This window comes from Delphinus delphis, chromosome 10 (genome assembly GCF_949987515.2).
Source record: "Delphinus delphis chromosome 10, mDelDel1.2, whole genome shotgun sequence".
Taxonomy (NCBI): Eukaryota; Metazoa; Chordata; class Mammalia; order Artiodactyla; family Delphinidae; genus Delphinus; species Delphinus delphis.
Window position 1 is genome coordinate 69,776,115 of NC_082692.2, and position 27,371 is coordinate 69,803,485.

Sequence of the window (27,371 nt, forward strand, 5' to 3'; positions counted from 1 at the left end):
CAGCTGCCATGCATTGAGTGTTCACAGGTGCCCTGCATCGTGTTAACTCTGGGGAAGCACATAAGCTCACTCATCTGTGAAATGGGGTGTTACTACCACACCTCAGTGAAAGAGTTTCTAGGCATTCATAGCTGTTCCCTCTAGGGAAGACTGGTTTTATTCTAACACACTTAGCCAGTGTTCTGAGGAATTGGCTGTCATTCTGCACTGTTTTGTTTTCATTCCCCTTGGCCATCATACAAAGATGCACAGGATTCTCAGGGTCCTCAATCTGGTTCTGTTCAAGGCACACCCATGTGTGTACGAGATCCCAGGCCCACCTCTCTTAAAGCTGGCCCTTTATTTGTGCCATGGGACCTGAAGGGCCCACGTTCTGCCTGTATGACTTTTTAAATTTTGAACTTTCGGAAATGTGACCCCAATAATTAACTTACTCTATTTTTGGATTGGTTTGTGTCAATAAAATGTGGTCTAGAAGACGCACCTAGTGGCTCTGCTACTAACAGTGCGAACTTGGGCTTATTACTCAGCAACTTAAGCTCAGTTTCCCCATCTGTAAAATGTGAATTACACTAGCACCCACCCTAGAGCTGTTTTGAGGATCATATCTCTTACTATAAGTAGATGTCTTAGAGGAGTTCCTGCTACATCCTGAGTGCTCACTACTGCTGACTTTGTTCATGGCCCACTATCTTTTAAAGGTGTCGCTTTGGGCATATTACTTAAGGTCTCTAGTGCCTCAGCCTCCTCATTTGTAAATGGGCACAGAGGACCTATATCACAGAGGATTAAGTGACCCAAAGCATGAAAAGTGCTTATTCGGCAAGTGGAAAGAGCATATATGTGGCCAGTGTCATTATTTTTAGGGAGATGTGTTTTTAAAATTAAATTCATCTTTCTCTTTTCCTGTGTTAATTCCTTTTCAAATAAAGCCTAGTGAACAGTTTATGGTGCATTTTCTAGGGCCATCAATATTGCTTATATTATGTTGTAGTGTGTGTGTGTGTGTGTGTGTGTGTGTGTGTGTGTGTGTGTGTGTGTATGTGAGTGCATGTGGAATGGTTTCTTTTGCTACTTGGGTATTTGTGTGGTTTGCACCCTGTTTCCATCTCAAAACTGGCATCTCTTTGCCTTCCTTTTCTTTGCCTTCCCTGACCAAAGACGTCTCAATCCAAGTTAACTTCCACACGGACACAGATGTAGGATGGTGCTTACATGGGTTAAGCGTGTGTGCATGCTTTGGATATTTACTTCTCTTTCCAAAGTTTTGAAATTGGTAAACTCGAGGCTGGAGCAGGCAGCTCACAGAGTGTGAGCGTGAGGGGTCTCCTCCTTTTGTTTAAGTAAATTGTGAAGAAAGAAATACATTAAACTGTGAGACCGATGAGATGAGATGAGATGTGTTAGCGAACATTCTCAGAGTCCACCAGTTTGTGACCGGGCATCTCAGGACCAGGCATGACAACCTGCCAGGAGCCAGCTCTGCTGCTGGGCTGGAAGAGATGAGCTCCCATCAATGCAACTCAGAAGGAGAAAAAGAGGTGAGCCTGGAAACCCTCTGGGTATCAGTGAAATTACCACTGACTCAATTTGCAGTCATCTTGGAAAGGACAAGCTGCTGTCTCTCCCCTGGTGAATTTCTGCAGAGCACAAATTCTGCAAGTGAACCTCATCTCTGTCGCTAATCAAGTGGTGGCTGGGCTATTGAACATGGTGATTGTCCCAATTGTCCTTTTCACTTGGCTTGTGAGGCAGAGCTAGAGTCTTGGCAGTTCTTGGAAATAATGACCTCATACAAGAACATCCAATTTAGTAGCAGCTTCAGGCTCCCGGTGCCTTCATAAGCAGAAGTGTTTGCATTTCTCCCCTAGTCAACAGATTGTTTACGGGTACATTTTCACCTAGAGTAACAAACAGTAGTGAACTGTGAAGCTGCTGCTGAGTTTTATCTATAATTGAAATACCAAAGGTAAGACTAAATATAATTTGCTGTTATCTCCCCTAAGATACCAAGGGTGTTTTGAGTTTGTTCAATGCTATTTTAAGAAATTAAATGATCCTGGCAGTTCCCTGGTTGCCTTGTGGTTAGGATTCTGGGCTTTCACTGCTGTGACCCGGGTTCAGTCCCTGGTCAAGGTACTGAGATCCTGCAAGCTGTGTGGTGCGTCTCCCCCCGCCAAAAAAAAAAAAAAGAAAAAGAAGTTAAATGATCCTTTTCACCTATTCATGCTGTCTCATAAAAAGATGAAAAATTATCTAACAGGACTCCTAAACTAGTCATTGTCCAAAAACATACATTTTAAAACAACTGAATTGAAGAACATTTTTAGTGGGTTGAATGATGTTCCCCTCAAAAATTCATGTCCATTTGGAACCTCAGACTATGACTTCATTTGGAAATAGGGTCTTTGCAGATATTATCAGTTAAGGATCTGCAGATGAGATTGTACTGGATTTTGGGGTGGGCCCTAAATCCAATGACCAGTATCCTTAAGAAGAGAGGAAGGCACACAGAGACAAACATAGAGGAGGGCCATGTAAATATCGAGGTAGAGACTGGAGTTATGCTTAGACAAGCCAAGGAATGCCAGGGATTGCCAACAACCACCAGAAGGTAAAAGAGAGGCATGGGGCAATTTCTCCCTTGGAGCCTCCAAAAGAAACCAGCCTTGCTGACACTTTGATTTTAGACTTCTGGCCCCCAGAAGTGTGAGAGAAGAGATTTCTGTTGTGTTAAGCCACCCAGTTGGAGGAGTTTGTTATGGCAGCCCAACACACCAGCCAGGGTTCCTCTGAGTCCCAGTAGACAGTTTCATATAGGACTGCAGGGGGAGGTGAAAGCATCCAGGTCATGAAAAACAGAGGAAGGCTGAGGAACTGTCCTGATTTAGAGGAGACTAAAGAGACAGGACAACTGTTGTAACGTGTGGTTCTGGATCAGATCTGGGCCTGTGGATGAAATTTGAATAAGATTTGTAGATTAGGTACTAGTGTTGTATGAGGTGTGGTTTTGATTATTGGACTATGGTTAAGTAAGAGGTTAACATTTGGGGAAGCTGGGTGAAGGGTATATGGGATTCTTTTTGTTTATTTATTTATTTTTTTAACAATTTTTGCAAATGTTTTGAAGTCTGAAAGTATTTCATAATGAAAATTTGAAACAGAGATACTGTTTGTTTATAGGAGAAAGATGAGAGAGAAAGGTTTGGGGGGATCATTTGTGCATGCCAAGAACGGCAAGCTGGTGAACTGGCTAATGTGTATACATTTCTGTAGTGAAAACACAAGCTTTGTTTCTCTGTCCACCAACACTTTTCTCCTTACACTTGTGAGGAACTTACATTCATTTATTTTAAACCAAATCCCTCCAGATACTCTGAGTACTGAAAATGTCACTCATGAAAACAGACTCCTTTACTTCTCCCCATTTTCAACGGAATGCCGTATTGCTGTTACAGATGAGGGTGATGTATATGTCTTGGGAAATTGATAAATGGAACAAAAAGGAAGGGTTTAAGTTGTAAAGGAGTGCATACTGCACAATTCCATTTTATACAAACAAAATGTATGGAGAAGGGAATAGATGGCTTTAACATCAGGATGTAAACAGTGGTTACCAACAGGGTTAGGGTGGTTTTAATTTTCTCCCTGATCATTTGATTTTTTCAAATATTGAGGATATTTTTGTTAATTATGAGAAGTTATTTTGTAAGGGAAAGAATAAGACTATTTTTAGAGGGTGATTTCCACTCTCTCCCCCCAGAAGAGAGCTCTATGTTTGGTCTAAGATAAAAAGCCCCAAGTGGAATCTTCTTGCAGAATTCATTTATTATTCCACTCTCTCACCATGTAGGACCAAGGCTTGAGCTATGTTAACTGTTCTCAAAGGTGGCCAGCGTGACAGCAGAGCCTGTTTTGGTGGTCTAGTCAGAGTCTGAAATATCCAGCTGAGGAATAGTCCTTGGCTCAAGACGTCAAGATTTTTTTTTTTTGAAACACTGTCTGCATTTTGTTTATCAAAAGGTCTTTCGTATGTTTCGCTTTGGCACAATTAAGTAGATTTTAGAATTTGCAGTTGTGGGTCCATAATATATTCATCCCAAGACGCCTTTGTGCATCTGTTATGTATTTTCATATTGTTTTTGCTAATAGTTTTGGAGAGATTTTAAGCATTTGAACCTTTTTTCCCCCTTGCTTTAAAGACAATGGCTGGAGAAAGTTAAGGACTCAGAAAGTTATTAATTTTTTTGTACCTCTAAGTGCACTGTAGTCCACTACTTTTAAGATGAAAGGGCCCATTTTTTCTTGTCCTTCTTCTCTTTCCTTTTCTTCTTATATAGACTGTGTTACTCAGAAGGATTGGATTGACCCTCTGCTATGAATTTGTAGTGATCCCATATGCTAATTAACTATGTCTTATCCTAATTCAGTTGTAAGAGAAAAGATCTCCATATATACATGGTAAATACGTAATATGTTTTAGAGAACAAATATTGAACAACTTTAAATTAAATTAAATATTTGTTTTAAGTAACATGTTTTCTCTCTCTCTCTTGTTTTTTTTTGTGGTAGGCGGGCCTCTCACTGTCGTGGCCTCTCTTGTTGCGGAGCACAGGCTCCGGACGCGCAGGCTCAGTGGCCATGGCTCACGGGCCCAGCCATGGCTCAGTGGCCATGGCTCACGGGCCCATGCCACTCCGTGGCATGTGGGATCTTCCCGGACCGGGGCACGAACCCGTGTCTCCTGCATCGGCAGGCAGACTCTCAACCACTGCGCCACCAGGGAAGCCCAACATGTTTTCTCTTAAACAATTCTACCTATGATGATGAACAGTAGTTCTGAAACAAACTTTATTATCCTCTCTTCACATCTTTTCTTGTTCTTGCTATGGAGTCCACGCATATCCTGACCACACAGTGACCAAGCTAACCTTTTTTTATCTTGACCTTGTAAACTTTGACTTGGCATCATGGATGGTCCTTGCTTTTGGACATTCCATGAGTAACATAGCTTTCAGTTCTGACACACACACTTTGTTATATTCTAATCATGTAAATGCTATTGAAATAGCAGCAACTTTAAATTTACATGCCCTTTAATTCACATACAAAATAGAACCAAGCTATTTAAAAATAATCAAACAGACCAAGGGGTGAAATCATGGCAGATTAAATAAGAAAGCTGAATTCGATAGTATCTGCATAGATGGCTTGTCTTCTTTCTAGTTAACTGCTAAAATAAAATTAGTCATCAAATGTGTTAGGACTCCAAAATGTTACTGGAGTTTTGATTTACTTCTGGTCGTTTAAAATATGTTTGAAACTGTTTAATCAAACTGATTAAATAAACCACCATCACTATTAAAAGTTTTAGCATCTTTATTGCTAGAAGACCTTTCTGAATAAATGTTTCCACAAATAAGAAAATAATAAAGTTTGGACTACTAAAATTTTTAAGAAAAGATTTGTCAAGCCTTGACTTAAAAGCATGCTCTTATTAAAACTATTCCAGCTAAAATCTCTAAGTAGCTCTGTCCTTGAAAGTTTTTGGAGATCAGCTTCCATTTCTGAAGGCCCGTCCTTGTCATACATCATTTTCGTAGCAGCTGGCTTCTCGCTTGGTGAAGTTCCTGTTAAATATGTATGGCCTTGTTGGTTTTATTTTAGTAGCAATACATTTTTTTTCTTTTTCATTGTTATGTGTAGCATGTAATCCTCTGAACTTGCAGCATTATTTCCCGCAAAGCACTTCTTTCTCTCTTCTTTGAATTTTTTGCTTTGCATCCCAAGAGATCTATCTTTTGCATTAAACTTTCCTTGATAAACTTTCTTCTATCTGCCATGCACTTTTAGAACACTGAACAGACTTCTTGTACACCGGTGTGGTATGGAAATGCTTCACTTGGAAAATGATCCTGCCAGATTTATATTATTTAGCAGAATTAGTGCTTGGTGAAATCCTGAGTCACATGGGTTTTGTGGCCTCTGAGATGACTCTTTGGGTGTTTGTGACCGTATTGGAAACTTGGAGGAGATGTTTCTGGTTTGGCACCCTCTCTTTCCTCTTCCCGTCAGTGCCACTCTGAATTTCTTTCAGAAACCCATCTTTCATGGCTGCTGGGCTTGAAATCAGACCCAAGACTTAGCATGTTTAAGCCAATCAATCAGCATGCCTCATTCCACCCTTGTTTTGGTTAGGTCAGGGATGGGTGTACAATGCTCAAAGTCAGTAAAAGTAAGGAGACATCTGAAGATCTCATATTCTACCCGTGAGTATGGTGCGAAAAAGTTTGATGACTGTAAGTGCTGCAGTAATTCTGTGGCCCCATAAGGGGAAACGTTGGAGATGCTGGGGCAAGGGCTGTAGGGTGAAAGGCCGGGATGTGTGAGAGGAAAGGTCTGAGGATGGAGCCAGCTCAGTTGGATACAGAATAGAAAGACAGAAACCACAGCCTTGGTGAAACCATTGGCAGTCTCTGGACCAACCTACCCTTGAAGCCGTCTCTACCCCTAATCTTTTTCGTTCTATGGGCCAGTATTTTTAAAGGGATTTTAATTTGGCTCTTCGGTTCCTTAAATTGGAAAGATTCCCAGCTTGAAGAAGTAGAGGGTGTACTGACATAATTACAGTAGCAACAGTCTTAAATAGCATCCAGTTGAGTAATTTAGTGGATTAATTAATGTTTTCCATTTCTTCTCCCATCAATAAAACACTTTGGCCGATGTCTGGAGCATGCTGAATGTCCACAGCTAGCCAACTGCCCCCAGTACTCAAAAGGCCATGGCCTTGCATACAATGATTGGCTAAGTGTTAAAAGAAGGTGTTAAGTATTATTATAAAAATGATTCCTTGCTCTAATTCTTTTTGGTTATACACATCGTGATCACATCAGAGATCTCTCTCTCTCTCTCTCTCTCTGTCTCTCTCTCTCTCTCTCTCTCTCTCTCTCACACACACACACACACACACACACACACAGTCATTCGGTTCCATTCCCTGTGGAATGGGGTGAGTTATAAATGGAGTGTCCGTCCATTCTGTTCTGCCAACAATATACCTACTTACACTGATTATCTCTATGTATTAATAAAAATACCCCCCCAAAAGTGATCCAGTTTGGATAATAAATTATATGCTCATCTAGTTACAAATCATGGAATAGAATTAAACCTATACCTTTGATTTTTCACGAGCTTATGTGACAAGAGGAGGGGACCGTCAAATACCCATCCTTGCCACTCAGGATCTAGTGTGCCTTGGCCGCTGAAGGTCCATAAACTCAATCATTGGGTCTCAATTAATTGGGCCCAACTGCTGTTGTTCAATAGGCCAAAAAAACAGTTGATATAAGCATTTGTGGGGTGAATGAGGTCTGGTGGAAAGATGGCTGGAACATCCTTGTTAATAATTCTTGGCCAACATTATTGGAAGCTGGTATTATTTCTAGTGGATATCATGCTTTTTGGGAGCAGTTTGAACTTCCCGTGGTACAGTTGGGCTGGGAGTGGGGAGAGCTTACGACCAGAGGATCTTCGCATGAAAATGAGCATCAAGAGCAAATTCCTGTAATGTTCTAGCCATGTGAGCCCAGCCCCCTGGTGCCATATCCATCAAAACACCTTGGCATGAAATTGGCTTCCTCTCCAGAGCTCCGTGAGGGCGTGGCTCTTCCCCGCAGCTTATTTGCAGAGAACATTGTCTGCTTCTTCGGGCATCTTTCTGCCCTTTCTCAGGCCTACTTCTGACTCCTGTTTACACGTTTCTAGCGGTGTCAAGCTAGAAATGCCCTTGGTTATGTGACCACAACTATATTTTCTTATTCTTGGGGCTGCATGCCGGCAGGAGTTTGTCAGTTTCAGAGCTGGAAGACATAGAGGATATATCATTTATATTTTATTAAAGAAAAACCACAGTTTTCTTTATACAAGGCATGTGTTCACATTTCACCTGCCATCCTACACCCTGGTGTAGATGCTGTTAAGGTTGAGATGTGAGTTACTTAGGCAGGAAACTGGGAAGAGGTAATGAGCACGGCAGCTTTGAGCCACTGGAGCTACATTTCCCCAGCCCCAGTCATTCATGGGCCACACTCATGTCTTCATCTGTTTCTGCCCAATGCCTGTTTGATTAATTGATGCTTTTCTTTAAACTGACTCACTCTTTATTTTCACCTAAATAAATTTAGCCTCATTCTGAGCAATAATCTGCGTACCCATGGGTTTGATGTGTTGCTTAAAATTACTCTAACATAATGAAGTACACAAAGGCTAAAGTCTTTAAAAGTTCCTTTGTGTTCTACCTGAAAGCACTTACCTAGGATGGCATGTGCGGTGTGTGTGTGTGTTTGTGTGTGTGTGTGTGTGTTTTGAGAAGGGAGTGAGGGCAGGGCATATGCCCCTTTCCATCCATGGTTCAAGAAATAAGAGATTATAATTTTATTATTCTATTTCAGTGGCTACTTGTAGCTCAGATATCTGGCAGCAGCATTCCGAATTTGGAAAAGGGTAGTTCTCTTCTGGGAATTTAAAAGTAAATTAAGGCATAAAAGACCTATTACTAGATCTGGTCATTCTGATCCCCAAACCCAGGCCATTCGCTAGACAATTGCCTTTCCTTACCCCACTGCACCCACTTACAAAGACCAAGGCTTCCAGCATCTCAAAGGATGACGAGATCCTGGTACAAAGAGGAGAACGTGTCTACACCTCCATCACCATGACCATACCCATCCTGCCACCACTGAGTGGCCTGTTAAATCGATGACAGTGTAGATGTGGGCAGGACTTGCACTGAAACGCAGATCAGAGGAGTTCTGTGGTCCTCCTCAAGGCTCAGCTCAGATCTTCCTTCTGCTGTGCCTCTTCTTCCAGCTAGGTCATATTTCCTTCTTCCTCACTCAGAACTCACCTTTCATCCATATCCACCCCATCTTTCCTACCCACAAGCCAATTTTTCAGGCTGGTACCCTGTGACATCTCTTAAAAGCAGTGCAGAATACTAATTCCCTTCCATGCCCCAACCCGGGCCTCTCTCAGAAGCCAGACTCAAGGCTGCATGTCGTCTCTCCATATAAATCTCAGAGCAAATGCAGGAGAGTCAGCTCTCAGCCTTTGGGTGTTAAAAACAAACAGCGGGGGGCTTCCCTGGTGGCGCAGTGGTTGAGAGTCCGCCTGCTGATGCAGGGGACATGGGTTCGTGCTCCGGTTGGGGAAGATCCCACATGCCGCGGAGCGGCTGGGCCCGTGAGCCATGGCTGCTAAGCCTGCGTGTCAGGAGCCTGTGCTCCGCAGCGGGAGAGGCCACAACAGTGAGAGGCCTGCGTACCACAAAAAAAAAAAAAAAAACAAAAAAAAAAAACCAAACAAACAGCGAAGTTACACTTAGCTCTGTTTCCCTTTTGAATGTCCACAATCCACTTATCTCCCTGTCTGTGGTTTCTGGGCCCACTGCATGGTGATATGCTACCCTGTTTCCTCTGCAGCCCTCTGCTCCCTCAGCCTCCGATTCAGCTCCTTCCTTTGTCCAGCCGCAGTTCTGTGTCTTCATACCGGCAATATCCCTGACAGCTCCTTAATTGCTACACGCGTTTGTACAGTTCCCTAGCAATTATATTTCAGACCCTGTCAGGGTACCTGCTAGCCTTGGGGCTGTGTTTATATTAAATATCAATAAAAAGCTGATCGCATCAGTGCAGATGGCAGGCTCACAAAATCATATTTTGGTAGGAGCCACAAGATGGAAGGGAGGAATGCTTAAATTCCTTTCTCTCTTCTAAAAGTTTGGAATGAGAGGAGACTTTCTGAGTGAATATCAGGAATGGGTTCTTACCAAATAATGACAGCTATCGGTTCTGTACTCTAGCTGGGAGTTGTCTTTTTGTGTGTGTGACTTGTCATAGCATCAGTTTTCTCCAGAATTGTTTCTTTGTGCGCTTCCCCCACACCCCCCACCATGGAACACAGGACAAGCCTTCAAATACCCTAGGTAATTTTAAATGCTTATTGACTGAATGGGTACGTTTATTTGGCTTTACTTTGAGTGGGGTGTGTGTGTGTGTGTGTTTAGGACAGAGGCCCGGGACTAAGGGTCTCTGAGCCCCACCCCACCCTCTCCCCGTACCCCCTGCATCGCCACTTCTGAGGGACACTTTCACTTTAGGCGAAAGGACAGCCTGGCCCATCTCAGGCTGTGTAGCTTTTCCCCAACAGGACCTCGGTTCTCCCACCCTTCAGAAATAGTATGCGCCTTCCCAGGAGCTGTGAGTTTGACGGTGAATGAGGCATGTAGGGCAGTTGGCACCGTGTGAGCCCATAGCAGTGCCCAGAAAAAGTCTTGCTAAATGTGTGGTCAAGGATTTTTTTTCTTATGGTTCCCACTCTTTCATGTTGCTTATGAATAACTTCTATCAATTAGGGACACACTGCAAGAACAGCTGGCTGGGATGTACATTCTGAGGACTGTTGCAACAGAAAAATTGGTGTTTGCAAATCTGTGACAATCCAACTGTTGGAGGACAAACTCTTGCCTGTTTCCATCAGTAGATTTTCCCATTTGTGTGCCATCTAAGAAGCATGCCAGCTCCCCTTGGGTGAACTCCCCTAGGATGCAGTACTCTGAAGCACTGTCCTCCAGGCTTCCTGCTGTCGAGGATGCCCTGCTTGGATGCTGGGACGATGCAGAAGAGAGCTTCTACCTCTGGAATAAATGCCTGCCTTCAGAGTGCAAAACTTGTTTGGTGAGATTGTCCTCTCTACACCAGTGGCTCCTCTCACTCTGCCACCCTAGTGCAGGCACCATCCTGTCCCCCTGGAAGGACAGTAGGAGCCTCTAAACAGTCCCTCCACCCCCACTCTCCTGCCTCTGCTTGGTTGCTCTCCAAATGGCAGGAGTGTGTACCTGCCCTCTCTTCAAACCCTCCAGGGGCCTCCATTGCTCCTGAGATTGTCAGCAGACTGCAGCCCAGGGTCTTTAAGATCCTGCTAAGTTCTCATCCTTGATCCCTCCCACCCAAGCTTTTTGTCCTCTGAATTCCAGGTATTTAAACTTGCAGTTGGCAATGCCAGGACCACTCTGCAGCTGCACCTCCGGCCCCACTTTTAATTCCTATTCATTCCTCAAATTCCAGCTTGATCAATAATGTGTTAGGAAGACCTTGCTTAAGAACATGTTCCCCAACATCGTGTTTTGCCCCTTCTGATACTAATCATAACTTAATTAATTCGATAGTTATTGGGTTTTCTGCCTTCCCCAATGGACTATACATGCCTTTGAGTTAAAGGCTTTGCCTGGTTTTCCCCATTGCTTTGTCACCAAATCCTAACACAGTGCCTGGCACACAGTAGTCATTCAGCAGGTATTTTCTGAATGAATGAATAAATGCATACTACATCGGGTACAGGGGCTAAATGCTTTGGAGAATGTTAGAAAATATGACATGATTTACACCCTTTAAATGGGTTGTACAATGGCAGTAGGAACAGCTACTATAAATGAAACAAGAAAAGAAAAGCCTCAATAAGATTATCCAGGGTGGGGATGTGGGTGTAAGTTGGGAATTGGAGGAGAAGCAAATTTGAAAATGGATCCTGGGCCAGACCAGATCGTCTTAGAGCACTGGGCAGTGAGATGTAGTCTCTGAGTGATGGGTTAGCAGAAACTACTGAAACTTCTGGGTCAGGGTGTATGATCTTGCCTTGGAATTCAGCACAGATTTGCAATCAGGATGCCAGGTTCCAGAGAGCCGCAGCAAGGGTCTTGCAAGGCTGGTGTTATTCTAGTACTTGTTGGTGGGAAAGGGGTGGCTGTGCTCACCCCATCTCTGAACCTGTCCAAGGTGAGTATTATTCCCTTTCTAACCAGAGCAAAACCTCAGGGAGGAAGTAGGCTTTGATTCTTCAGCTCTTTGTTAGAGACCTCAAGGGAGACTCAGTTAATGGGACAAGATCACATATCAAATGAGGTGTTTTAAATTAGTGATACCAGCTTAACTACAGTTTATCAGATGCCACTTTAGAATCCAAAGCCCTATGAGATATGCTTATCTTCACTCCAGAGTGTCTTATCCAAGATTTTATGCCTTGTAAATGTCCCCTCTGCAAGCAGCCCCCAAATCCAGATGCTGATGGTGATGAAAGAGCTTCACTGTGGCTCTGCAGCAGAGACCCCAAGGGGGGATGCATTAGGGGACCCTTGCAGATGGGCTCTACCTTATCTTTATCCACCACGTCCTCTTCAACTCACACACATGCCTGGAGCATTAAGTGTGAAGATGCTGTCAGGGTCCCCAAGAAAGCTTGATCCCAGCCCCCTCCTCCAGACCACCCACTTCATTTATTTGTTGACAGCTGGGGGCAGACAGCCTGCTCTGAGCCACATGTTACCTTGACTGCACCTCCCATGCCACCTTTTTCCCCCCACCCCTTACTATCTGGTGAGTAGTAGAGTTTGAGGCCTCCATTCCAGTCTTCTTCCAACTAATAGCTTGGACACAACATGCAATTTAGCTAATCTCTACCTTGGGCAGGTGATGTACTGGGGCAATGGACTTCAATGCTCTGAAGATCAGTTTCCTCATCTGTAAAATGGGGCTAGGAAGAGTAGTTTGTAACTGTCCTGCATAGTCCGTGGCACATTATAAATGTGCCAGAAATGGCAATCTCTGCTGCTATCAGTATCATTATTATTTTGATTTCTATCACATAATTTTCTTTTTCTTAGTATCTCTGACAAAGACTTGGGAATGGTTTATTCCAGGGGGATAAGGAATGACAAGGAGGAAGAAATGCAAGTTTCTCCACAAAAATTTAAATATGTTAAGGGAGGAGGACTATTTAAAGTTGATATACTTAAGGCAAAAAATCCGAACAAACAAGTTCCATCATTGACGTGAAATCCCACTGGGGAATGAGCTCCTGAAGTCTAGCACATCGAGGCAATGGGCTGAGAGTCTAAGGTACCCTCTAGTTTTTGCCAAACTAGTAGCTGTGTTCCCCACTCACTTTTCTTCCTAGCTCCATCCAGAGTGGTTCAGCACTGGGCCATGAGTATTCCTCATCCCTCTCTTCCCAGGACTGCCAGAAAATGCCTCCAGATTTGGGAAAAGCAAGCTGCATTTAATATCTAGCACATCACTAAGTTTAGAGGAAGGGTAAATGTTTTGCTTATCTATTTTATAATTCAACACACATTAAGGGCTATTTTCCAATACATATTAAGTGTTTGATAATTAGCATCAAAAGTATTCATTATTTAATCTATGATCTATTTAGAATGAACGAGAGAGACGTCATTTGCTTGCTGAAATGGGAGACATCAAACCTCTCCAGCCATTCTCCTCTTGAATCTCGTCCAGCATGCGGGGCTGAGGAAAACTGCGTGGACTCAGTGCCCCCAGTAATCCCTGTGCTGGTGTAATTTTATATCCAGGAGACACACACCTTCAAAGACCTTTAGGAAAGCCCAAGATCCTTCCTCCAGCTTGTTCAAGGCAGGAAATAAATGCCTTCTTTACAAGGGCCATACTTCAAAACCCAGTTGAACATGAATTCAGTCCCTTCCCTTCAAACAATTGCTTTTGGGTAACAGTAGTTTGTAATTCAATATTAGCCTATAATTGTTCATGTATGCTCAGATCCTCTAGAAATGGACCCGTATTTTGTGCTGGAAAATGGCAAGTTTAAATTAATACAGTGCTGCTAATTCACTGGAGAATAAATGATATTGAGAAAAAAGATGAAGGGAGTATCAGGTAACTTTGAGGTCTGGAGAGGAAACTCAAATACTAAGGCATCCATAAAGATCCTGATTGTTTGAAGGGTGTGTCCTGGAAAAAGGAAGTAGGCTATGCTGGCTATAGGTTTCAGAAGAAAAGAAATTTGATTTTTGAACCATGAATAAAAGCATGATGGGCCTTGGCACTGGTGGAGCACAGATTACGTCTGTTAGAAAATGTATACTTGGCAGGAAACTTTGCTGATCTGCTAAAATCCTCACCATGGCCTGCCCACCTCTCCAGCCCCATCCTGTAACTCTCTCCTTTGCTCACAAGGCTCTAGTAATACTTGTGGCTTTGTTGTTTTGTTCCCTAAGACATGGGTTTCTTCCCAGCTCCAGACTTCAGAACTTGCTGTTCTCTTTGCCTAGAAAGTTTTTGCTGGCCAAGGGGGTTTTGAGCTGATGCCTTCTTTGCATTCAGGGCTCTCCTCAAAGAGGTCATTTTTGACCGCCCAATTTGAGTAACTACACTTTCCCCAACTAATCACACAGGGTAACTCTCAAGCCTACCATCCCTTTTACTTGTCTTCATCACACCCATTTCTATTTGGAATTCTCATTTCTTTTTCCTTGTCTCCCCTCATCAGACTGAAATGTCAGCTTCATGATCTATCTGGTTCAGTGCTGAATGCCTGAGATAGTAGGTGCTCAATAAATATTAATCAAATGAACAAATGGAAGAATCATCGAGAGTGCCTGACCCTGATAATTTGAGGAAGGGAGGAAGACACATAGGCAGAGCCTTACCTGGATGTTCCTACGACAGCTGGACTGCCCTGGGTGGGGAGTTGGGGACTCACCATAGAGCTGCAACTGGTGATGTACCCTCCTGGTGGAGCCCTCCTGCTGCTGGGCACCTATGTGCCTTGTACCACCAGTTTTCGAGGGAGGGCTGCTCTCATTTGCCTTCCACAGATGGAGACATTGGGACACAGGGAAGTTAAGTCACAAGTCCAAAGCCATTAGCTAACAAGTGTAGAGTGAGGTCTCAAACCTGGGATTCCAGCTCCAGAGCCCAAGTTCCAGACTGGTGACTGCAATGTTGGGGTGCTGCCCAGAGGCACGCTGCAGAGAACAGGGAGGAAAGTTGGGAGTCTTCTTGGAACCTTATTTATTTGCTAAGACACGAAGCAAATAATGGCCAGTATGTATGGAGTGTTTTGTATGTGCCAGTTGCTGTGCTAAGTGTTCTACATACATTAATTTGCTTGAGGCTCATCATCTTAGATAGGTCACAGGAGGATGGAACTCGGGACTGAAATGCGATGGTTACTCATTCACAGAAATAGAACTAAAAGGAAATGTGTGTGCATGTGTGTAAGGGGGAGTGTGCAGAGAGAACGTTAGCCGTCTGCAACATCAGGTGACCCCTATGTAGCAAAGTGCAAGCTTCAGAGGAAAGCACAGATGAGAGCAGTTATTGGATGGAAATAAAAAAGGAAGCTACAAATGTGATTTTTTGATGGATTGTATGATGTATTATAAAAACAGAGCAGGGATGTGTGAGTGCTTTTCAGATACAAATTGAAAATTGATCAGAAAGGTGGTATGGGACTCTTACTCTCTAAACTTCTGCTAGTAGTCTGTTTTACTAAAAGCTGAACGTCTGATAAATTTTTGACTGGCATTGGAGGTAATTTAATCTCTCAGAAGGTAGAGGAAACAGGAGGAAGAATTGCTATTCCTGGACTTGATATTGACCAATATGAATCATAAGTTGATGCAGAATGGACAGGAACATTGGGAAAATGACCATGTTATGTGGAGTTCACTTTATTGAGCAGAGATGCTGGGCATTGACACAACACTAAACATTAGGGGAAATGATTTTAGTCCAGTTTGTTGCACTACAGGTAGGACCCATTGAAAGAGGTCAGGAAGAATTGTAAGCTCATAAAATTACAATGCAGACGTGAAAATCTGAATTGTTCCCATAAAGAAGAAAAGGGAGAAGGCCTTTAAACATCCTTCACCAGGAAAAAGGCCTGCATCTATTAAACTCAGATTTTAAAAATAGTACATTAACAACCATAGAATATGGGTATATTGTATAGGATAATTAAGAGAGTATGAGTACATGTAATGGGTTGAATAGTGGCCTCTAAAGGATATGTCCAAGTCCTAACCTCCAGTACATCCTTCAAATGTGACCTTATTTAGAAATCGAGTCTTTGCAGATGTAATTAAGCTAAAGATTTTGAGATGAGCTCATGTTGAATTTAGGGTGGACCCCAAATCCAGTGACTGGTTTTCTTAAAGAAAAAAGAGAGGGAGACTTGACACAGAGACCCACAGAGGCCAAGTGAAGATGGAGGCAGAAATCGGAATGATGTGTTTATAAGGCAAGAAACGTCAAGGGTTGCTGGCGACCACCGGAAGCTAGGAGAGAGGCATGGAACAGATTCTCCCTCAGAGCCTCCAGAAGGAACCAATCTTGCTAACACCTTGATTTTGAACTTTTGGCCTCTAGAATACATTTCTGTTATTTTAAGCCCCCACCCCCACCCCAATTTGTGGTAATTTCTTACAGCAGCCACGTGAAGCTAATACAGTCCGTTAAACCCCTTAGATTATTTTAACTAGACCATATTTTTTAGTGATTCTACTTCCCTTATTCATCATACCCTGGGAAAACCAAAGCCTTCTGTTCTTAAAGAGACATAATTTCAGAGCAAGATGTGGTATCCAAATGAAGTGGATGAAATGATCCTCAGGCACTACAGTTCTTTTTCAATTTCTGAAGGTGCTCACAGTTCGCAGAGGGAGGAACAATCTTAGGTTAGTAGGGCCATCTGGAGATACTACCCCCAGAGAAATCATGCTCAAGAAAAAAGAATTGTCTAACTGGAAACTGGTGAACTCCTTAACATGTTGAGACAGGGAGCCCGTGAAATGGAATTTTCGCTTCTAATTGTGGAAGGTTTTTATAATTGAAGTTATTGACGGAAGAGGCAAGAACCGTGGATTTTTCACTGTCATTATTGTATTTGCACCTTCGTGGATTAATTTAAGTGGCTTCCGTAGCAAGGAGTGAGTCACAGTAATTATTGTAAAGCCTGGACAGGAACAATAAAGAACTCCATTTTCCAGGATGGTGAGGATAGTCTTAACTCAAAATTACTTTACAGGAAAGAGTTGACTTGATCATTTTCACTCTCCCAGTCTATGATGTGGTTTATTATAGTTTACAAGAGTTAGAGCATTTGCCCTTGAGATGAGAGTTAGAATCCCGCTTGCCTGTTGCATCCGTGTAAGTGGTCTGAAAGAATGAGACAGGCTGGAGGTAAGACAGTAAGACAAGGCGCCATGTCTGTCCACTGGGTCAGGCGTCATATCGCGGCTCTGTCTCATCCTCCACATCTTGTGGGCAGCCAGCTGGCAAAGGGCACGCAGCGAGGAGGAGTGGCTAGCACAGTGCCAACAGTGAGTTTCCTTGCAGTGTACCTAATTTACATAAGCATTTCTAGAGTTACTTTTTTCGTTGGCTTGCTGTGCAACGTATGGGCTAGACTGAGGGAATCTGTCCCCATACCCGCTGTCTGTGTAGTATGGAGGGATCTTTGGAATGAGGACGCCACAGTGGGGTTACTGTGATTCACAGTTCCACAGGGAATTCTGATGAGGGTGCTGGACTCCAGGGGATTGGACTAAGCTCCCTTGATGACTTTGTGAATGCCTATGGCCATTAGTCCCTTTCTGCCAATGTGTTTTACCTTCCAAACAGGCCAAATTATTGGGTATTATTATCCCCATTTTACAAATAAGGAAATCACAGATAAGAGGCTTTGCCATTTGCTAGTTGGGTGTTTTAGGAAAGAACCTGACCTCCTGGTTCTCCGTTTCCACTTGTATAGCATGGAGAACAACAGTGGACCTGCTGTGGAGGGCTGTGGTGGGGGTGACAGGAGTGAAGATGAGCACAGTGCCTGCCTTGCAGGAAGGACTCAACAAAGGTTTCTCCTCCTCCTCCTCTTCCTAACTATTAACATGCTCATCCTATTGTCATCCTTACCCTCATCATACTGGGACTGGACAATTATCTATACTCTTGCAACAAAATTTTGCTGAGTGTTGCATTATTTTGAAACAGGATCTTCCAAGGTTAAAAAAAAGTGGACAGTTAAAGAGTATCCTCAGTGATCCACCATGCTTTGATCAGTATGCAAGAAGTATATATTTTCTGTCTTTGTCTTCACTCTTAATTCTCATCTGTGGACAAAAGACAAGGGGTTATCTTTGGGCTCCCAAGGGTGAGGAAAAGACATTTGCTCATGGGATGACAGGGCAGAAGAGTAGATAGTTGTCTGGAATTGGAGAACAGCCTTTTATTCATCAGTCCATCCATCCATCCATTCATCCATTCATCTCTTTATCCATCCATACATTTTTGGAGTTTCTGCCACGTGCTGGTCAAAGGTGTGCAGCAGGAGATCAAAGCAAGATTGTTCCTGCCCTTATGGAGCTCATAATCTGCTGAACAAAAGAGGTAGAGAGATTTAGTTATGTAATTCCAATTTACTTATTTATTTATTTTTAAAGCAGACTTTTAAGTTAGAGGTGGAGAGAATTGGAACAGGGCTGCGTTGGCTGAGGTGACTGCAGTGACAGAAAACACATTTTTCCTGTTTTCAATGCTGAGTTCTGACTCAGGAGCCGAAAAGTGGAACAGAATGCTAAGAAAGTCTCTCTTTGCTTTCTCTGAACTATTTGCTCAGCCAGATTGAAAGTAACCCAAAAAGGGATGTGCCTTTCAAGTAAGGAGTCATCAGTAGAGTCTCCTGGGTGGCTTAGAGGGCTCAGGCAGGATGGGGAAACTCTAATGTACATAAAGCTGGAATTCCCAGGAGCTAAACATTTCGGGAGCTATAACTTTCTTCACAGCTTCCTGCAGGATGGGCCCCATGGTGATATCTGCCAGCTACGTGGGATGCCAGCTGGGGTTCTGTTTCACTTTGGTTTGTAACATTCCTCTTCTCTCTCCCCGCCTTTTTTCCCCAGATCCAGCAATTGTCAATGGGGTTTATTGGTCCGAGTCCCTAAACAAAGTTTTTGTAGATAACTTTGATCGTGACCCGAGTCTCATATGGCAGTACTTTGGAAGTGCAAAGGGCTTTTTTAGGCAGTATCCAGGTGAGTATCCCTGCATTGAGAATTATGATTCAAGTTACTGATCCTGTGATATTTTCCTTTAGGGTCAAGGGTTAACAATTTTTTCCCTTCCCTTAGAAGAAAATGAAAGATTAAGTTCAAATCTATTAAATCTCTTGTGAGGGTACAGGACAGGAATGCAGTGTGGCATCTGCATACATGTGCACACCCACATTTGGATCTACGTGTGGTTTCAGCATCTTCCTCAATAGAGTTATTCATAGAGCTGCCACCTAAAGTGAGGTATTGGAGTGTGAAACGTATCATATTTCATCTTTCTGGACAAGAGATTGCTTTTATTACTATTACTACTATTACTATTATTGTTGTTATTATTACCAGGGAAAGGAGTAATCCATAATGGGCTGAGTTAAATTCTGACTGAAAAATGTAAGAAATGGAAACATTTGAGCTTAGGTTTCCCTACTCTAAAGCTGACTGCTCCTGAAAGGAGAGGTTGAAATGGCCAAAGCACTACTGACGTCAGTGCCACCAAGAGCACCCTCAAATGAATATGTTTGTCAGAGTTTGTCCATCGTGACTTTGGAACAAGTGTTCCTTCTAGGGTCTTCCCAGGCCTCTGCTTTGCAACAGGAATTTAATTCTGGCTTGGTTTGAATTGTAATTAAAAAAGGAAGTTTTAATTTTGCTTACAAGTTGTGAAAACAGGACTCGAGGCTGCAATTGTGCCAACATCACAGCTGTAGAAATTAACAAGCTCAACCTAAAAGAAGGAAAAAAACGCCCTGCATAATCTTGGAGCAATTAAGTGGAGTCTTTTATGTTTTCATTAAGTAAGCCTAGGCACCTGATGTCTTCCCACTTTGAGGCACAGAGACTGCCGGCCTCTGCCTTCAGGAGTTGTTTGCCCTGCACTTAGCATCTGTCCCCTGAGACTTGCCTGCCGAGTGCCTGCTTTGCCAGATTTTTCAACATTTCCCGAGAGCTGTGTTCAGCAGGGCATGCATGGTTCCTCCTGGAGCTCACAGAAATTTAAACAATAAGCATTCTATTAAAGATAACATTATAATAAACAGTGGTCTATTAAAGTTCTAGTGTCACCAAATTGCAGTCTGCTTTGATACACTCAACGGAGAGTAAATTTAATGCAGATGTTGTGAAAATAGAGCATGGTGGGGGGCTGATCCATCAGGGAAGCCACAAGGACATCTTACCACGTGGCATTTGGATGAAGGTGGAGCAAATAAGAAGAAACCACAGATCATCTGTTGTCTCCACCAGCAGGAAGTCTTCAAACTAAATTGAAAGTTTCAAATTTAAAATCTGATAATAGAGATGTATTAGTCATCTCGGGCTGCCATAACAAAACACCACAGACTCGGTGGTTTAAACAACAGACATTTATTTCTCATTGTTCTAGAGGCTGGGAAGACCAAGATCAAGGTGCTGGCAGATATGGTTCTTGGTGAGACCCCTCTTTCTGGCTTGCAGACGGCTGCCTTCTTCCTGTGTCCTCACATGGGAGAGAAAGGAAGCTCTGGTGTTTCTTACTCTTCCTGGAAGGGCACTAATCCCATCATGGGGGTTCTACTCTCATGACCTCATCTAAACCTAATTGCCTCGCAAAGAAAATTACCTCTCAATACCAGAACACAGGGTTCTTCAACCTATGAATGTTGGTGGGACACAAACATTCAGTCCATAACAAAAGAAAATCCTCATAAAGGGTTTCTCTAATTGGAGAGATTAATTTATGTACAAGATTTTTATCAGTCAGAATCAGAATAGTTGACTCAGAAATGCTTACAGTTCTTTTTTGATATTGGTGGCAGAATTTTGACTTTGTAAAATTTCTGCATATTTTCTTTGTGAATAAAGACATAGGTCACAGTCCTCCAAAGGGCTTCACTGCCCTGATACGTGTCAGTGCTCACTCAGTGCTTGGTTCTGAACAGAGTACACCTCTTGTTTCTTGGACATAAAATGATTGTTAGATGAGGGATCCATGGGCTTTTTTTGCTAGGATTTTTTTTTTTCTTTTTAGGATGCTTCTTTTCATGTTTAGAGTGGTACAATAGTATGAATCAGTGCTAAGTGTAAATGTCGTAAGCAGAAGGGAAGTTCCTTCATTCTTACATAAGTGTGTCCTGAGTTCTTGCTTTGTTCCAAGCCCTGTGTGGGGCCCTGAGGATAAAATGGTGAGCTAAGCGGAAAAGGTCACTGCCCTCGCGAAGCTCCCTCTTGTGGGGAAGTGCATTCGTTAGAGATTTTGGTTGCCAGTGGCAGAGACCCAGTTCCAGCCAGCGCCAGCAGGGAACACATTCATTGAATCACCTGACTTTCAGATGATGCTGAGTTAGGCTCTGCTCTGTTGGCCCTACTCTTCATTTTCATGTGCCAAGAAGATTATGAAGACATATGTTGCCTTAGATGAAATTAATTTCCCTCCAATATTAGTTTATAATGCCTTTGGGAGAGAAACAATAGTATATAGGAATATTGTACAATATTTTACATCTAATCAGATTTGAGCATTTGAGTCTGCAGTAGAGATTTTGACATTATTTTCAGTTTCACCTGTGGATATGCTGAATGTTCTAGGGACCTTGTCTTGTGAAAGCTGAGGAAGGCAGGCCGAGGAAGGCAGGGCAGGCATCACTGATGCTGGTCCTGAAGTCTGGAGTGCCGCCGAGAGAAGACTGAATGGCAGTGAAAGCTGCTGCTGAACTGCACTGTTCCTTTTATCTTGAGAGTCATGCCCCAGCCAGCCTGGAGGGATCCCATGAGGCATTTGACACTTCCAGAAATGATATGGCTCCTGAGGGTACTCCTTGGTTAAGTGACAGTTCCTTGGATCTCAGAGATTTAAGATGAACCAACTATTATTTCTCTGGGATTTGATTACTTGAACATTTTCAAAATATCTGTGTGTACAAAAAAGTACATACTAAAATGCTGAAATGTCCTAGGAGAGACAGTACCATCTGGGACAGGGTTTCCTGAAGGTTGTCTCCTAAATCATTTTGTTGTGAGATTCTTGGGAAAGGAAGGGCTCAATGGTCAGATTAGTTTGGTAAATGCTGCCTCTTGCTGCCCCAGCAGCAGAGGTTCAAGATGAACATAAGCAGATTAAAGGCCCTCAGATGTTCCTCCCATGGCATGGAAACCAGTTTTACTTTTATACACTTAACTGACACTAAGATACAGTAAATTCTCATGGAACCTCCTTATACTGCCTGTGTAAGGAAGAGAATGGTGGCATGGGATTTGGGAGATCAAGTCCCAGTCCTAACTAGAAATCTCAGGAAAATCTGTTGAACTTTGAGAGCCTTGGAGTCCCTGCTATGAAATGAAGATTTGGGCCCAAAGGTTAGGTGTGGGTGAGATGATCCTCCAGGGCCCATACAACCCTGTCTTTGAGTCAAAGTGTGACCTTTATTGTTATATCCAGGGCAGCTGTGCCTAGAACTGTGTTGAGGTACTGTCTTCATCCTCTTAGTATGTACCTCCTGTCCTGACCAGGAAGGGCGTGAGCCTCCTGGTTCCTGCTGTCACCCAGGCTCTTTCTTTGCTATAGACATCCTCTCTGCACAGCCACACCAGCCTTCCTTCAGCTCCTTGAACTTGACATGCTCTTCTCATACCTTGGCAAACATGGTTCTCTGTGCCCAGGGGTAATCCTCTTTACCCTGTGGCCACCCCTCACTTTTGTTTTACAAGTCCTACGCTTCTTACATGTAGTGGGTTGAATAGCGTCCCTCCAAATTCATGTCCACCTGGAGCCTCAGATGTGAACTTTCATGGAAATAGATCTAATATAGCTGGGATGTGATCATACTGGATTAGGATTAAATCCAATGTAACTGGTGTCCTTATGAGAAGGGAGGACATACAGACACAGAGGGAAGACAGCCACGTGAAGATGGAGTAAGAAATTGGAAAGATGAGCTACAAGTCAAGGAACACCAAGCATTGCTGGGAGCCACCAGAAGCTAAGAAGAGGCAAGGAAGGATTCTTTCCCTAGAGCCTTTTTGAAAAGCACCAAGTTTCAGCAGTGCATGGGTGGAGTTACAAGCCCATTTGCAGGGAAAGGACCTCAATCCAAAAGGAGAGCATTGAGTGTCATTAATTCCTTCTTCCTAGGCCCTGGCCTAAATGCTAGGACAGTAAAACAGAATTGCATGTTTTCTCCCCCAGTGGAGCACATGGTGATAAGGCTGTGATGGAGGAAGGGTGGCAGAGTACGGGTGAGGTGGAGGATGATCAGATATGGTTGTGGTCTAAAAACACTGGCCACAATTCAACTCAAAGAATGTCCACTGAATGTCTACCATGCATCAACACATTAAAAAAAATTCTCTTTATTTGGACTCAAACCAGTTCTTTGTGGAATTACACATTGGAACATTACCTAGCCTCACTATATATATAATTTCATTATGTGTGAAGACTGTCATCCTAGCTGTACTTGGCTTTATACAAATGTAGTATGTCAGATGTTTTTAAAATAAATTGCATTCTTCTCCTTTAGTGTACAATATATTATGTCACTTTTATTTTATCTTCATTACCTAATAACCTTCAATTGGCAATGGCTTCTCATACTTCTGTTTTCCAATTTGTTACAGAGAACTTTTAAATTAGGTCCATTTGCACGTGGGAAATGTAGGTACAAGGAGGACAAAACAAAATGACTCTTTGGTTTACAAGCTGCCATCTCATGATTATCTCTGGAATAATTTAGTGATGTTATCTTAAGCAAGTGCCTATTATTGGCCCAGTGTGGTCCAGAAAACTGACCCTTATTAATTGGAAAGGAGAATCTCAATGCTACAAAGTCAGGATTTTCTGCTGTGAAAATAGTTTTTCTGTTTTATTTTCTTAACTCCAAAATCTGTGTTTCTAATCCTCCATCCCTGAGCAGTATTGATGGTTGAAAACAATGATTTTCTATCTTATTTTTAGGCAGCAAACCCTTTTCTTTTTAAATGAAAGTTTATTCATAAAGATTAAGTTGTAAATAGAGCATGTGAACCTTGGACATATCCTGACCAGTCTGCAAGCCATGAGACTAAGGATGTTGGATCCCATTTTACATAAGGAGAAAAACCCCCAGGCTTCAAAGACTGAACTTGAAATTTTATTATGCAGTATAGTTAGGGCCATTTTATTTCATTTCAGTGTAGAAGGCCAAGACAAAACAGAACTGAAAAGAGAACAGACTTGTGTATATTCTGAGATGGAAACATTGAATGCTTTCTACCCCGCGTGCCCTAGACATATACCTATCTGGGTCCAGGGACGGGGCCTGACCCTGCCCAGAGATCCATGAATGATGCAGCCAGGTCCAGCAACTTGAAGGACAGTGAGAAATGACCTTGGCTAACTTTATCATTAGCCATGGGAAGGGGCTGGAGTCATGTCCTTTCTTGATGGACAGTGGGTTACTAAAGATGTCACCACTCTCTAGCAGATCTTGGAGTGCCTGAGCTAAGGCCGTGTTTGCTATGGCGTTCCAGCCCTAAAGCACCTTCCCAGAGTTGATGATGGAACATGTGATGAGCTCCAGGGTCGGTGTTTGCATGTGATTTTTCACCCTGTTCATTCAATCAGCAAAGCAGAGCAGCCTTGAAATGCTGTGAATAAATATTTGAAGTTTCTGGGTTTCTTATAACTCCATTTTTCTTCTAGGGATTAAATGGGAACCAGATGAGAATGGAGTCATTGCCTTTGACTGCAGGAACCGAAAATGGTAGGAAACGGTCAAACCTCTTAGTTATTTTTTAAAAGAGGAAACTTGCGTAGAGATTCAGGATTCATTTTTACTTAATTTTCCTCTGATCTAGGTACATCCAGGCAGCGACTTCTCCGAAAGACGTGGTCATTTTAGTGGATGTCAGTGGCAGCATGAAAGGGCTCCGTCTGACGATCGCAAAGCAAACAGTCTCATCTATTTTGGATACGCTGGGGGATGACGACTTCTTCAACATAATTGCCGTAATTGCAGCTGTTTTGTACTTTCTTTGCACTTTGAGTTCATGTGATCTTTTATCAGCAAGCAGTTAACATTCTTATTGCTTTTGTATACATAGCATTAGATGCCCTAGGATGAGGTCTCATTAGTCCCACGTGAGTTCACTGAATCGTGGTACTGGAGGGATTTCAGTCACTGGGAAAGCAGTTGAGCACATTTTTTCTCACCTAGCTCTCAGGCACTATTATCTGGAAGAGTAGCACCAGATTTAGTTTTCCTGGAGAACCAACCCTTTCAGAACCTTGGGGAATTAGACCTAGCGAGATTTCCCTTAAACTACTAGATTTTCTCATGTGGAAATTAATTTTAAGCTAGGTTAGTCTGATGACAATGATAGTAATAGTAATCATGATGGTAAGACAACAAAAATGTAGAGAGCAGTTTAAGGCTCATAGGGTACTTTATCTCAGCTTCAGAAACAAAAGTGGCATTTATTAAGTGCCTACTGTGTGCCATTTGCCTAATCTTCATATTGGTATTATCTTCGTTCCTCACAGCAGCCCTAGTGTGTAGGGGGTGGTTTTGGCATTTTCTCAAGTGAGGTTGCAGGGACTGAGAGTGTCAGTAACTTGCGGAGGTCACAGAGCTGGGAAGTGGGAGATTCGGGAACCAAGCCCGGGCATGAACACACTGCCTGGGCAGGAGCACTAATTCAGGAGTCCATCTCCAGTTCTTTATCCTCTTCTCCCCCGTTCTCTGGTATAAGTCTCATCATGTTCCTTATTTCCCTCCCACTCTTTTCCAAAGATGATAGCCACAATGAGCCTGGTTGTTTTCCTTGAATACGTAGCTGGGTGCTCCTGTGTGCTGGTCACCTGTGCTTTTCCACATCCCCTCTCTCTGGGACATGGAGTGGCTGCAGCAGGCAGTGGAGGCGGTGTGGTGAGAAGACAGAGCTTGGCTTCAGGGATGGGACTTAGTTTTGAATGCTAATTTGGCCACATACAGTGCCGCGTCTTGGGATGAACCACTTGAGTCTGCCTCTGCCTGCAGCTGTGATGCAGGTGCAGTCACATCACTCCCAGGGTCCCTGCCAGGACAACCAAAGCTGGTACACAGGAGGCCAGTGTTAGGGTATGAAAGAAGGGCTGCTATTTGAAGAATGAGTGGCATGGACATGCTCCAAGAATGCTGTTCCTGTGTCTGCATGGCTTCTCCGGGCCCCTGAGCAGAGTGTGTCATCATGGAACCCTATTTCTGGGCAGCCTTCTGCATGGGCATAACATCCACTTTTTTTTTTTATTTTTATTTTTTTATAACATCCACTTTTATTCACTGGGCAGAGGGCATGGGTATTGAAGTGACACTGGGCTTGCAGAGGGGATTGCTTGATTAGTGTCCTGCCAGCTTCTGATGAGACTTGGAGCAAAAAGGCACAACAGCAGGGCACCATGATTTAATAGCTTCAGATTTTAAAAAGCCCTAAAGAAGAAAAGGAAGAGAATAATAAATTCCATGGGAACAGAGGTTGGTCTTGTTTATTCAGTGTACTATCCCCAGTGCCTAGGACAGTACCTGGCAAATAGTAATTTAAATCCTTGTTGAATGAATTATACCAGCAGCTGCTTTCCATGGAGCATCACTGCCAAGTGTCCCAGTGTAGATGATCTCATTGGATATTCACCCGAGCTCTGTACCGCATAGCCTGGAGATAGAGGCACCAGGAGGTAGCAGCTACTGCCTTTAGGTCACACACTCAGAAAAAGTGGCACAGTGAGGACTCAGAAACTGTCCAGGTTCCCCTTGTCCTGTTTCCTGAGCAGAAGTGAAGAAAATATAGTTGAACCACTCAGCCATCTTACTGTAAAACTGTATGGCCTCAGGCATAGCTCTTTGAAGGAGATTTTTCAGACAGAACTTTGGGTTTCCAAATCAAGAAAAGTTACTTTAGTTACCAGGCTCATTGTGAATATGCAAACGTGGGCTGATCCTCACACATCCTGAAGCATTTACAGTTAAGAAGCAGCTAATTTGGGACTATCTTTCTTTTTAATCTTTAATTACTCATTACAGAAGTATCAGAAATTTGCATAATAAGAGCTAGCTAATTACATTGTGAATCCTTTATCAGTCAGGATTTATTGTTCTGTTAACAAAACCAATCGATTGAAATAATCTCTGTAAATTCACTAAGATATACAAACAGTGTCAACTCAATAATGAAGAGAGGGTGATTAAGATAATTAAAAGTAGACATGCCAGTTATTATAGAACAGCTAAGGAAAAAAAAATTCTTTTTTACCCCAAATTGGCCCCTTATATAAAGAAACCCATTAGAGGGCCCATTAACCCTCACTGTACATCTGTTTGTTAGTTTTCAACATAAATGATCAGCTTCAAGACTATTTACATAATTATTTCGACAACTAGAAAGATACTCTGAACTTTTTCATTTGAAGCCTCTATAGTAAAATCATGAACTCTTTTCCCTTAATGGGATCAAATATGTTTGA

The 27,371-nt window shown here is 42.8% G+C and overlaps 1 protein-coding gene across 1 annotated transcript in view; it reads left to right on the forward strand.

Annotated features, from left to right (window-relative positions):
* The window catches only part of CACNA2D3 (calcium voltage-gated channel auxiliary subunit alpha2delta 3), a 784,136-nt gene that overhangs the window by 334,809 nt on the left and 421,956 nt on the right, over nucleotides 1-27,371 (forward strand). The window contains exons 6-8 of the mRNA XM_060022702.1: nucleotides 18,773-18,904; nucleotides 24,576-24,636; nucleotides 24,731-24,881. Of these exons, the coding sequence (XP_059878685.1) occupies nucleotides 18,773-18,904; nucleotides 24,576-24,636; nucleotides 24,731-24,881 (344 nt within the window). The remainder of the gene's footprint in view (nucleotides 1-18,772; nucleotides 18,905-24,575; nucleotides 24,637-24,730; nucleotides 24,882-27,371) is intronic.